Here is a 14382-nt window from a genome sequence, read left to right on the forward strand (position 1 = left end):
CAGTGTCGCAAGCATCTAAAGCACATATAATAGAGACATTGGAGATTAGCTTTCCTTCTTGTACTAAATCCGGAGCTTTAGCTTTGCGCTCATCTGGAAGATATTCAAGCAATTGCTCCACTTTGTCCCAGTGCGCTCTATCACACCTGGCAAATAGGGCCTGGGTGTTGGCAATACGCCAATGATTTCTTGCCTGGGCGGCTACTCGCTTACCAGAAGCGTCAAATAATTTTGTTCGGAGGGGGCATCCCCCAAGGTTTGTGAATTTGTCTTTTACGGGCATGAGAGACAAACAGTGAGTCTAGTGGTAATTGCCCCTTAATAAAGACTGGATCTGACGGAGCGGGCTTATGTTTTTTGACTATTCTGGGAGTGAATACGAGCAAAAACAGGGTCCGTAAATATATCATCGGCATGTCTCATTATGCCTTTGAGCATAGAGAGAGTCTAACTGGATCTATGTGTACTACTGAGAGTGTCGTGCAAGAAATCCTCTTCTAGGGATTCTTTATATAGTTGTATCCCGTGATACTTTGCAGCTCTAGCAAGTAATTCTAAATACCCTACATTGTTGTCTTGAGGGGAAGGCTTTGCAGGGTAAAGGTCAAGATCATTCTCAGTAGGTGAATCAGTATTATAGTCTTTCCAGGGATCTACAGGTAAATGAGTATCGCCATCATCATCGTCATAAGCCTGTGGTGATGCAGAGTTAGTTGGTGTGATAAGTAAATGTTCTAATGCTGGAGAAGGTGGTGAATGTGTAGGGGAACGTGGTGGAGGAGGAGGAGGAGGAGGAGAGGGTTTAGTACCGACATTCTTCCTCTTTAAAGGAACTGTATGTCCTCTGACTCAGGTTTGAGCTCCTGAGGCAGTTTAGTAAGAACATGTCCTGTATCAGGATTAGTTTAAAGTTCCTTTTGTTTTGGGTCCGATGTGGGGCGTCGAAAATCAGATCCTGTAGCTTCGGATGAACATTTTTCAGTTTGGGCAATGAGGCCTCAGGTGCCCGGGTGGAATGGACTTTGACGCAGAAAAAGGTTTGAGTTCCGAAGCAGTTTTCGATTTTGACGACAAAGATTTCGGCTCCGAAGAAGTCTTTGGCTTCAAGCTTGAAGGTTTCGGCTCAGTGCCTGACTTGGCTGGCTCAATCACGAGCAGGAAGGCTGAGCGACGTGTTTCGGTGCCGAGGCGGGGCATTAGAAACATCTTCTCTGTATCGACCATGGCCCGGAGGTGGAACCGAAGCCTTTTGTTTGGGTTGAATTGGATTTCGGGGCAAGGGGTGTTCAGTAATCACGGGAAGTTGACCTTGCAGTATGTAGTCTTCCATCTCGGAGTCAGATTCTGGAATAGATGCAGGTTCTTCCTGCTCCTCTTCAGCCCCTTGTGCATCGAATTGTTCTTGCTCGGATCCTTCACCGAAGATGTCCAGTGTGTATTCGATGTTCTGGCTTTGCATTTCAAGGCGTCGAGCCAGACGATTGCAGAGAGTATTCTTCGATTGAAACGATCGGCACGCATCACAGTCCTGTTCGTTGTGCTCTGGGGATAAGCACAAGTTGCACACTTCGTGTGAGTCAGTGTGCGGATACTTTGTGTGGCACCGAGGACAGAATTTGAATGGAGTCTGTTCCATCGATCGCGAGGTGGACGGACGCGGTTAGGCCCAAAGGCCTTCCACAAGTTTTCCGATCGAAACAGAAATTTTCTTCAACCGATACAATACGTGGAGAAGTGGGATACGTGTAGGAAACAAAACAGATGAGGATAGAGTGAATTGCGCACCGAGGGGAACCCGAAAAAGGGTTTCAAACCGGACCGCAGCAATACATGCCCGAACCCGATGGCGGGAAAAAAAAATTTAACAATGGAGTCGATGTCCATGTTCACTATCACCGAAAGGAGGAGTCACCTTACCTCGTGACTGGAAAGACTTCTTCACAGAAAAACAACTTGCAAACATCCGGACCTAACACTGGATGGCAGGAGTATGCAAAGCATGTGATCTACAGCTCACATGCCTCGAACATGATGTTTTCCTAGTTAATTGCGAATACGAAATGAATAATGAAAAGGCCAATAAATTTTGTCATAGGATATTTAAGGACCTTGCTGTTTTAAGGGTTAAAGACTGATGCGGATAGGTTTTCAGGTAGTATCTTGCATTTACAGGAAAGAGATTAAGTTTATGTGTGTGGTTAGTTGTTCTCTGTGACAGTGCTTTAGGTTATGTGATTTGCATTGTGGTTATTCTTCAAGTTCCCTTCAGAAGGAGTTCCAATTTACAATTTAAATTGAGAACATATACATATGTGTAACTGTGTGCATGCTATTAAGTTGTGGGTTTATTATTTTGCCTTTTTAAAAAAAAAAAAGAAATACCACAAACTGGACAGCCGTACTGACACAATTATGGCCAAGTAACAGAGGTAGCTCTATCCATTCTTCTGCCACATGAGGACGCAGGTACTCGTGTCGATTCCCCCCGAGACCCCTGTGATTAGTTGGCCTGGTATATGATGTTCACTATTCTAGTGAGAACCTTGCACCAGTCCAAACACCCCTTATGGTGATGGTTGTAAAGTCAACCTTATAGACCAGCTATCCTAGGGGTAGCATGTACAAAAGCAGTCTTAGGCTAAACTCAAGAGGGCATGTGAAGCCAGCTGTTTTACCATATGCAATCCTGGAATATCAAATGAAACGACACCACACAGGTTATATATTCAACATATATATGTATTTATTTCTAAATAAATCCCCTTAACTCTTTATGAGCACAGGAGCACAAGCGTATAACAAATTACTTAATATAACATACAAAAGTTGAACAATTATGGATAGGCCCTGGTGGCCCGTAAAACCATATACTAAAATAGTGGTATAAGAACCTCGTCACGAACAAGGGTAAGGCCTAGGGCCTTGGAAATCGCTGGGGCTACACTGGACTAACAGCAGTTAGGACGTAAGAGGCCCACAGGATGCGGGTGCAGTGTCTAAATGCACACGTGTGCACCAATAGAAGTCAATGGGTGCGTAAAAGTTAGAAAGTTACAGATTTGGAAGTCTTCCGACTGGACTAGAACTTAACCACTTAAAACTAGGACACTCGGGATGTAAATCTCCACAGGAGCACCGTAGTACTCGCGTTACCTCACCCACAGGAAGCGGGTGCATAGGCGTCAAAGTGTGTCGGGTTTCGTCGTGGAGTTCTATGGAGCCTTGGAGAAAAGATGCTGCAGGCGACCAGGCGAGAAGAGTCCGGTTGGATCGAAGATGTAGAGTACCTGAAAGCAGAGGGGACAGAGTCTGGGTCACTAGCCAGGGACCAGGAAGGAACCAGGCGATGTTGGGCGCAATCAGGTGGTTGTCGCGAAGCTGGTCTCCGCTGCCACGTGGACCTGGAGGTATCGACGATGACCAGGAGCTGGATACGGGCTGTCCCACGAAGGCTCTCGCTGTCGGCGGTGTCTGTTCTCGAATCGGAGTCAACAGGCCTTGGCAAATGCAACCCACGCAGGAATCGAAGATGGCTTCTTATTCGGACCAGCAAGGTCTGAGGGGCTGCTCCTTTTCAGGGGAGCGAGGGCCAGTCTGGAGCAACCAGACCAGCAGTGTAGTTCAAAGGTTTCGTCGTCACAAAGGCCACTAGCCAACGGGCAAGTGACCGGACAGACGCGTTGAGCAGGAAACTGCAAAAGGGCCCCACGCAGCACTCGGTGAGTGTGGAGTGGTGATCTTCGGTGCAAAGGCTGCTCGGGGCTGGGGCTTCTCAATCCCCAATGCACAGCTTCGAGGGTTCCTCGGATGCTGCACGGAAAGCACTTCGCTGGCTTTCGAAGATTGCCGGTCCCACGTCTCACGTCGCCTCCACGGGTCTCAGCTTTGCTGTGGTTTTGGATCGGGTTGTTGGATGTCTGGAAATCCGGTTCTTGTCAGGCTCTGTCGTTGGAGCTCCGGCGGGAGCGACAACAAAGCAAACCGTTGAGCGCTTGATGGTGCCTGCTTGCACAGGGTGGTCCCTCCTTGACCACAAGGGAGATTCTTCAGTCTTCTACGTCGAGTAGGATGTCGAAGGGTCCAGAGTTTTGTTTCAAAGTTTCAGTCAGGGTGATCTTAAGTCTAAGGGCGCATCTCCTACCTTTATTCCAAATCAAGGGGCTGGATCACCTGCTAGGTCCCACCTATGGGTGGGCCCAGGAAGGGGGTGGTTACATCCCTTTCCCTTTGTCCAGTTTCACGCCAGAGCTGGGGCTGGAGTGCCCCAGCACCGGTTTGAACCGGGCTATGCATGGGACACCTTGTGTGCCCCAGGCAGTGTCTAGTTTCATTCAGTCCTCCCTGCTACAATCCACTATCTCTTGTCTGGGGTGGTGCTAGCACCTCCTTGTGACAGGAAACCTATTGTCCAGGCTTCCCCTGCCGGAGTTTTGTCCAGCAGCAGGAGGCCAGACTTGTGTCTGTGGAAGCAGCAGCATCCATTTTGTGATGCTGAGGCTCTGGTTAACTTTAACAGGGATTAAGGAAAGTAACATGTCTTCTCCCTCTAGAAGGGTGGAATGCTACCCCCGTCGCCAGGACTGGCGAGGGGGTAGTATTCCAAAGCGTATGACACCTTACACGACATGTTTTGATAAAGCCAAACCAGAGATAGCATTTAACCGCGAGGTTCATAATGCACTTAAGAGTATATGGTATGGCAATATCCTAGAACAGCTATAAGGACATGGTTCCGAAAGCTGCAGACAGGCTCAGCTCATGCTAGAGCACCATCTCACATAAAACCAAGAACTCTGCCTCCAGGATTGTTAAGGCCTGCCTTAGGAGTGACTTATAGGTGCATATGTGTCCAGATTATAAGGTTAGACATAGGTATACTATATCTAAGCAAGGGGTGATTAGCCAGTTATGTCAGTTTGGATGGCCAGCCAGGGGTGGCAAAAGATATGCTGCAGCCCCTGGTAGGCCTTGGATGCACCTATGCCCTGGGTACCTATAGTACACTGTACAGGGGCTCATAAGGTGACCCAATATCCAATTAGTTATGTACCTAGGGTACATGGAGTCCATTTTACAGAGAGAGCAGATAGTTGGCCTGGGAACCTGCTAATTAGGGCCCCAGGCTAAGTCGAAAACCAGCTAAACACAAGGCAAAAAATCTGGGGTAACCATAGTCAGATATCCATCCTCCTACAACCCCGCTGCTGCCTGTCTACCGGCTGCCATCCGTTTGTGTCTCCTCTGCTCGTTTTTGGCTCGGTTTTGCCTTTTCTGCTCATTTTTCGGCTGTTTTGCCTTTCCTTCTCATTCCTTTACCCACTTTTGCCTTTTTGGCTCTTTTTCCTGCCCTCTATTTTTCCTTTTCGCCTTGTTTTCCTGTCCCCGTTTTGTATTTACTGCTTGTTCTGCCCTCTTCCTCTTAGTTTTGGGTTTTCTGCTCGTTTTTTTGCTCTTTGTTTTGTCTTTTCCTGCTCGTTTCTTCCCTCTTCCAGCCATTTCCCTTTTACCATAACCCAGCATTCCACCCTGGCACCAGGACCTACATAACGGAAGCCGCAGTGTGACCCAACTGAGCAGGTCTATGTGCCAGCTCACCCTGTGACAGTTCTCCTGTCCAGGTTGCCCACAGTCCACTATCCTCTGCGGCCTGTCTACCTGCTGCCCCCTGTTTGTGCCTCTCCGCTTGTTTCTTGCTGTGTTTTGCCTTTTCTGCTAGTTTTTTGCCCTCCGTTTTCCCTTTTCTACTTGTTGTTCTGCCCTCTGTTTTGTGCTCATCTGCTCTGTTTTGCCTGTTCTGCCTTTTTTCCGCTCTCTGTTTGCCTTTTCGGCTCTTTTATCTGCCCTCTGGCATTTTCTGCTCATTTTTCTGCCCTCTGTTTTGCCTCCTCTTCTCGTTTCCTCCCTGGCTTTCCAAAAGAGACCTCACACCCCAGCACCCAGATACCCTTAAGGGTGACAGTGCTGGGCTCTACAAATGCTGATTGATGAAAATAATATGCCCTAAAAAAAGATTTTCAAAGCTGAGTTGGTCACCAGGCAATGTTCTTTTTCAAATCCTTATACAGTACTTATCATAAAATAAAATCTAGTATTAATTAAAATACAGGCTAAAATTGTTAGATCTTAAAATGGTCAATTGTCAGTAGATCTGATACATATATACATTTCCTATCCGAATATTTTGGGCAGCGAGCTTTATAAAACGTCTTCGGTAGTTAACAATTCCTAGAAACAAATTGTAAAGTGTCTTCGTGTTTACGCTCACACTTGTATCATCTTGGACAGCATTAAAAAGTGTGTTAAAAAAATAACTTGGTGAAAAAATTAAACTGTAGCTAATTTCTTAGCTCTGTTATGAGCTATGTAATGTAAGTCCATAGTACTTCTGGGCTATCAGAGTGCTCATATAGGTTTACGGTTGAGTGACGCCTGGTGGGACATACCCGCAGTGGCCTCTCGTGGATGTCTATAGACACATAATGTGTACCTCACCGACAGTTCATATATCATAAGTAAATATAGTAATTTTTACATACCATTTACCTTGTTACACTAATCATACCTGAGGTGATGTAGTAGTTGACTGCATATAATACTGCTGGTTGGGCACTTTTGCATACATTGAATACATCGGGTCTTCGTTCATCAGCTTTGTGTACATTGAAAGAGCATCCATCACCTTTACATTTAATTCAGAGAGTTCTGAATGTTTCCTAAAACAACACACAAAATGCTCATAGGTATTTTGATTGCTACAAAGTAAGAAGACATTCCCCTTAACAAAACGTTCAAACCACTGAACTGTATAAATGAAAAGAACTCACTTATAATTTTGCTTACATTGTTGAGATGAAACAGGATAATCTCTGTTGTAAGAGTACCGTTTACATTTGCAGGGTTCTTAATAAATATTAAATGAGGCGTAAACCTCACCCAATGGGTGGCTATTTAAGGGGCGAAAGGTCCTACTGGTCTGTAACTCGCACTGATAATAAAGAAGAGACATGTTTATGGCACTGTTGAAAGACTGGGTGTCAAGGGAAGAAAGTGACAGCACTGTTACCAAGAGTATGTGGGAGATGCATCGGAGGCGAGGGGTGGATAAACAAGCATTGGCATAGCCAATAGGTCTCACCTTTCTGACCTTATAAGTGTTTAGCCTTGCACCAAATAATCCTGGGTGCTGTGCAGTCAGAGATTAAAGAGTTGGCACTAGCAAACCAGCATATTTTATTTAATTAATTATTTTTGCAAACGTGTAACAGCTATTAAACTTTTAAAGACAATACAATGATTTGTCATCCAGGGGTTCCGGTGCCATTTAAATGTCACAAAAGCATGAGGAACAAAAAAAGCAAAGCTTGCAGAAACACAAGCTTGCATTTTATACTTTTATTGGAGTCCCTCAGCCAGTGAAAGATGATTACTATTCCAAGATAGAAGCCACTTTGCATCATAACTGTCAGAACCAGGGGAAGCTATGATTACTTTAGGAGACCAGTTGAAAGAGGGTGCAACAACTCACAAACTGCAGCTTTTACATGTAGACATACAACACTACTGCTTCCCCCAATATGGCAAGTGAGAACAACCATTGGCGGTACATACCCCCTGCTATAGAAGCAGGCAGACGAGATAGAAAGCAGTTGAAGGATGTTCAGAAGCCCATGCTATAAAAGTCAACCATAGGAGGTAAAATGCAGTCACATGAGGCAAAGACAGCCTCTCAGAGAGCAGTTACTGCAAGCACAGACCCTATGCTACAGTCAGCAGTGAGACGAGGCAGAATGCAGTTAGAAGGTGCAGACTCCCACGCTGCAAGAGCAGCCACAGGAGGTAGAATGCGGTCCTATGAGGCGAAGACTCCACCATTTGCCGCACAATTATGAGAGGCGGAGACCCCACACTACTGAGTAGTCATGCGAGGTAGAAACCACAAATCACTGGGAGCAACCATAGGAGGTACAAAACTGTCCTAGCCTTTGAGAGCGCAGCCAGGAGGGAGTAAGCAGTCAGAGGTGCAGACCCCAAAGCTAGAGTGACCAATTATTGGAGGTGGAATGTAGCCCTACGAAGCAAAGGCCATGCCCTCAGAAGAGTAGCTACTGGAGGCGCAGACCCAATAGTGCAGAGAGCAGTCATGGGAGGTAGAATGCAGTCAGAGATCTTGCAGACCCCAAGATACCGAAGTCAGCCATTGGAGGCAGAGTAAATTTATATGAGGGAATGTCCCCAGCACCTACAGAGCAATCATTGAAGACATCAGCCACACGGTACAGTGAATAGTTAAACGAGATAGTAGGCAGTCAAGGTAAATACCCCATACTATAGAGATCAGCCTTTGGAGGTAGAAAGTAGTTAGAGGACGTGATGACCCCCTCACTACATAGGCTAGTCACAGAAGGTAGAAAGCAGTCAGAGGACGTACAGAGCACCAAGCCACAGAGCAGCCAATAGAGTTAAAATGCAAGGCTCAAAGGCAGACTAGAGACCTGCCATTGGACGTACAGGCCTTCAAGCTACAGACAGTAGCACCAGGAGGTAGAATGCAGTCAGGGGAAGTGCTGACACTCCCGCCCCCAGGCCCTCCATCGAAGAGACATGAAGCAGTTAGGAGGCAAACTGTGCTACAGAGAGAAGCTGCAAGAGTGAAGTAAGAGCAGGGACATACCTTGGTGTTAGAAAGAGAGACAATTTTTACAGACCAAGTTGATATAAATAGCAACTAGACAACAACATGTGATCAGAAATGGTGCAAACCACTGTGCAAGATATAGCAGTCAGCCAAGGAAGGGAGGGAGCAGCCAGAGAGGGAAGGGAAAGAACAACCAGAGAGAGAAGTTACAGAACAACCAGAGAGGGAAGGGAGAGAGCAGCCAGAGAAAAAAGGGAGCAAGAAGCATAAGTAAAAACTAGTAAGCTACAATGAGAGCAGCTAGAGGATCGTCAAGGGATCTACTGCTCATGTTTACATTGGCAACTATCACTCTAAACGGAAGAAAAATATTGCAGTTGTGTGGTTTTTGCTGCGGTAGTAAATCACACACACTGCATTTCCAAACTTAGGGCACACTAGAACAAGTGATCAGTGGGCAGCAAGTGTGGGAACGCTCATTCAACAACATTTGTTTTTCAGGGAGAACGAAACATGAAAAACTGTTTCCTTAACAGAAATCTCACAGCAGCCGCACCCATGCATCTGTGCACTTGAAGCAATTCAGAAAACGCACACACTTCAGGATTAGGACTATGGCAGATAAGACAGAGAATTATTGTTTTTATTGGCGCACGGATTTGGAAGGGTGGGGGGGGAGAGAGGGAGTGGATCGGAAATCTCTTCAGGTTGAACAAGTCTGCATATGCCTGCGAGAGTGTTCGAATTTTATAGACTCGGACCCGTACAGAATAACACTATGGTCATCAGATAGGATACTATGAGAAAAGCAATAAATGAGGCTAAGCTGTTACAACATTTTACTATTACTTTAGGTCTGCCACCTACCTACTGATGCAGCAGGTCAAGCAGGCTGAGCCTGACAACTCCCGGCAGCATGACACCGTTCAGCGGTGGAATCATGAGCTCTTCCTCCACAAAAACTACATAAACGTAACCATGCTGCTGCATCCAATCAGGAAATTATATGTGGGACACATTTTTCGCAACTGCGACCACTGCCCCTTCAAACTCTCCAGGGAGATGCGGAGGGTGAGCTCAAATCTATAATCAACCCAGAAGGCTTAGTTGTCACCTTGAGCGTAGGGCCATGTTTAAGGGTAACCTGGCGTAAATAAGTTATGAAAATCAAGCAACTGCTGTGGGAGGGAAGCAGCGTGCATTGCGCATATTCGGCAAGAGTCCATCAAAAACAGGAAACAAAATAACAAATGCCGATCCTTAATGCCAATGGTTTTGAACTATATCAAAGCAAACGGAACAAGCACAGACTGGGTGACTCTCAGCAGTGGAACATCTTTGTAAAATAAAAGGGAACCTGCAGCGAAAGGGCATGAAGCACTAAAATTAACAGGCAGCGATGGGCGGGGGAGAGAGGGGACCACGGCATGGGATATTAAGTGACTGTGATAGGTGCCAAAGCACTGAAAACAAGGGAGGGCGAGGGTGAGACAGGCAGGGGAGCGAGAGGCGAGAAATGTCAACAAGCGTGTGCGGGCACGCTAATTTAAAAGATAGCCTCTGCGCATCGCTGCTCGCTCCCGCAAGGTGGATGCCAGCACAAGCACGAGAGTAACAAAAGTGCAGACGATTTCTAAAGGTCATCTCGTAGAGCAGCGATGCGCACTTCGCTAGGCTCGCCCTACAAAGGAAAGAAGTAGAAAGGTGAATAAGAAGGATAATAAACAGATGAATGGGAAAACAGGTGGAGTCGGAGGTGAATGAGGAAAGAGCAGCGAAGGACCGAGAGAGAGAGCCCTGCAGGGAAAAAGAGAGAGAGCCCTGTTTGATGGGAGGGAAAGGTGTGAGTTATGACCGGGCAGACGAGGACAGGAGCAGCAGTGGGGGTAGCGATAAGAAGTTGCCTGAAGATTATCAGAGTTTATCCGGATGTGACATGGGCAAAAGCGCGCAGGACGAATTTAGATAAGGGAAGTGGGCAAGCTCAGATGCAGAGTAGGCTCGCAAAGATAACAGACCCCTTGTTAGGGTTGAGATTTATTGGAAGAATGGGAACATCCAAAATATGCAAGCCCTAGTGGATACAGGAGCGTAGGCCTCATTAATACATGGAAAGCCAAAAAAGTTCAAAGGGCAGTATTTTACAATTACAGTTTTGCGTGGAAAGGAAACACCAGCAGTACAAACTACGGTCTACATGAGAATTGAGAGCCTATCAAAAAGAGAATACTTTGTCTTGATAGTGACCACTCTCGAGTAAATCATTGGAATTGACATCCTAAAAGGAATTACTTTGTATATAGAGGCTGGATGTTAGCAGTGTGCATCAAAAAGGTACATCTCAGTTACTACAACGAGAGAGGGTAATTTAAAGATTGCTCCAGTAAAGGTGCCCCAAGCTACTAAGATAATCCATATGAAACAATACAGAATTGATAGAGGCAGGGGTGGTGATTCCAATCACAACCGACTGGAATAACCCCGTATGGCCTGTGCGCAAAAGTGAAAATAGTTGGCGCATGATAGTTGATTATCGCAAATTGAACAAGCATACTCCTCCTCTGACTGTTGCTGTCCCACATACGATTACCTTAATTGAGAAAATACAGAAACACACTGGAACGTGGTACGCAACTACTGACATTGTCATTGCTTTCATCACTATACCGATGGACCAAGAACAATTAGCTTTCTCCTGGAACAGTAGGCAAATTATATTTCAACAACTCCCCCAGGGTATTTGCATAGTCCTACCAACTGTCACCGGCTGGTGAGTGAGCACTTAGATGAGGTATCAGTCATTCCCGGGGTGCACCTTTGCCATTACATTGATGATGTGATGATACAGGGAGAGACACAAGAACAAGTGCAGGTCAACTGGACAGGATTGTGGAACACTTGCAGAGTAAAGGGTGGGGATAAATATAGCAAATGTACAGGAATCCTCTCAAAATGTTAACTTTTTGGGTATCCAATGGCATCAGGGACACAGAGTGGTGGTGCTGTAAGTGAGACAAAAGATTAAAGAGTTTGCTGCGCAGCAAAATAGGAAGGAAGCGGAGAGGTTCACTGCATTGTTTGGTTTTTTGAGACAGCATATCCCTCACTTAAATCAAATGTCCACTTTGTACAAAGTTACACGAAAGAAACATGTTTGAGTAGGGAGAGCAGCAACATAATGCATTTGAATCAGCAAAGGAAGCTATATGCCTTGGATTTGTGGCCAGTACAATAGGGTGATGTTGAGCTGAAAATGGAGGCCCAGAGGCAGTATGCCAATTGAAGTTTGTGCCAGAAAGAAGGAAAGATGAGGGTGTCTTTAGGATTTTGGGCAAAGAAGTTACCAGTTGCTGGAGAGTGGTACACTCCATTTGAAAGGCAGTTGCTTTCATGTTATTGAGCCCTGGTGGACACAGAGCACTTGACCCTGGGGCACAATGTAATCTTGAGACCTGAGATGCCTATAATGCAACGAGTGAGGAGTTCCCCCAAGACTCATAGAATAGGGCATGAGCAGGAAAGCCAGCATAATCAAGTGGAAGTGGTAGATACAAGACAGGGCCTGAGTAAACCCCAAAGGTACTGCGGTGTTGCATGAGCAGGTGGCGCAGTCCCCAGTGGAAGATACAGGGGTGTTACAGGATGTGCCTGAGATACAGGAGTCCCCTGTCAAGTGGGGGGAGCAGTTTGCAGCATTCTCTTCAGAAGACAAGAGACATGTATGGTTTACTGATGGCTCAGCTAGGTATGTGCGGGCTAATAAGCATTGGAAAGCGGTGTCGTACAATCCTATGACCAAGATACTGTTAACTACTACCGGAGAGGGAAAGAGTAGTCAGTTTGCAGCACTATATGATGTGTATCAGGCTTTGAAACAAGAATAACATGGAAAGTGTCATATTTACACAGACTCGTGGTATGCTGTCAATGGGTTAGCTAGCCAGCTTCCCACATGGCTTGCCCATAACTGGATGATACATTCAAAAGAGGGGTCGGGTAAGGAGATCTGGGAAATGTTACCACAATGCAGTTTTTTAAAATAAAAATAAAACGTTTTGAGAACGTTTATCGAAAATAAAGCATGTTCCACTTATGCATTCAATTATACAGTTTAACATCTAGTCTTTGCTGGAATGGCATCATGACAGCGGCTCACTGGAAATGCATGGTAACTCGATACTTCTCTGGGCACGCAAACATCATTTTAGGCTAGTATGTGTAGAAGATGTAGTACCCCCGTCATATAGTTGTAGGCCTGTCACTGTCAGGGATTGCGTCTACATTCACGGCCGCAGAGTCTGGGGTTTGGTCAGGGGGATCCTCAGAATCATTTGAGTGACGGAGGTATGTCACCAGGGGAACCCAAATGTCGTGCAGCCTGCTAGCCAGAGGCATTAAATTCCAATATTCACTCAAGTACGTCTGGCAATGTGCTGCGTCTGCTAATCAGTGTTTGGATAGTGGTGCCGGCATGCGGCCCCAATGGATTGCCACCCTGCACATGGCCAACACCAACAGCATTAATACCAGTCTGCGGCTGGTGTCCGGGATGTCTTTAACATGTCCCAGTAAGCATGTAAGGGGGTAAGGTGTGATGGTTTTGAAGGTTATGGCGCTAATGATTTTGCACACATCCTGCCAATAGTTTACTACTTTCAGGCATGTCCAGGCCAGGTGTGTAAATGCTGCAACAGGAGTCTGACATCATGCACATCTCTCGTCCACAGCCAGGCCCATTTTGTGAAGTGCCATTGGGGTGCGTTAGAGCCTATGCAGAAATGTAAAGTGTATCAGGTGCAGTCGATAGTTGGGGAGAGTCTTTTAGTCTGGTGTTAGAAAAGGGTGTCTCTAGTTGGCAAGGGTTTGCACCTTTGTCCAAATAGGGACCCTACTTCCTAGTCAGGATAAGGGAGTTACACTCCTAAAATAACCCCTGCTCATCCCCTTGGTAGCTTGGCATGCGCAGTCTGGCTTATTTTAGAGGCAGTGTGTAAAGCATTTGCACATAACCAACAGTAATATAGTGTAAGCACTACAAAAGGACACCACACTAGTTTAGAAAAATATCCAATATTTTTATATACTTAAGACAAAACCAAAAACAATAAAAATCCACAATACAGTACTTCAAAATCTTCACTTGTCAAAATATGCTTTAAAAATAGTTCCTTGATGTTGATAGCTCCATCTGGGGCTATCATGGAGTCGTGAGCAAACAAATCCAAACAGTTCTGGTTGACCGCGGCGTTGCGGGCCAGCTACGGTGTCGGGAAGACCCGCAAACAGTACCTTTTAGACATACAGGGCGTTGATGACCTCTCGTTGAGCTTCCAAAAACACGGCGTCCGCAGGCGTCTGTTCCGGAGGTCTGTGCAGGAGTGGTCGGGTCCCTCGAAGTCACACGCACTGCAGGTCGATCTCCTCTCTGATGGAGTCAGGAGTGCTGGCGTCAGCAGGAGTTGTGTGCTGCGGTGCGAAGGGCAGCGGTGCGGAATGTGGTGCCCTCAAGTCGTGGTGCGAGTAGCGGCTCAGTGGCATCGTCGTCAGTGAGACCAGGGTCGCGGTGCGGCGTTGCAGCTGTGCCCTCTGCAGTGCCAAGGCGGCGTCACGAAGCGGTGTGGACTGCGTGCCCAAAGGTCGCGGTGCAATCATCGGCTCGGTGGCGTGGTCGTCGTCGGTGAGACCAGGGTCGCGGTGCAGCAGTGCCCTCTGTGGTAACTTCAGGACACAGAGTTGGCAGTGGCGTC

At 46.4% G+C, this 14382-nt stretch overlaps 1 protein-coding gene across 2 annotated transcripts in view; it reads right to left on the bottom strand.

Moving 5' to 3' along the window:
• Positions 1–14382, bottom strand: part of STAM (signal transducing adaptor molecule) — a 247460-nt gene that overhangs the window by 32658 nt on the left and 200420 nt on the right. For both annotated transcript variants that reach the window (XM_078663570.1, XM_078663571.1), the window contains one exon: positions 6563–6713. In XM_078663570.1, the coding sequence (XP_078519696.1) occupies positions 6563–6713 (151 nt within the window). The remainder of the gene's footprint in view (positions 1–6562; positions 6714–14382) is intronic.

This window comes from Lissotriton helveticus, chromosome 10 (genome assembly GCF_964261635.1).
Source record: "Lissotriton helveticus chromosome 10, aLisHel1.1, whole genome shotgun sequence".
NCBI lineage: Eukaryota > Metazoa > Chordata > Amphibia > Caudata > Salamandridae > Lissotriton > Lissotriton helveticus.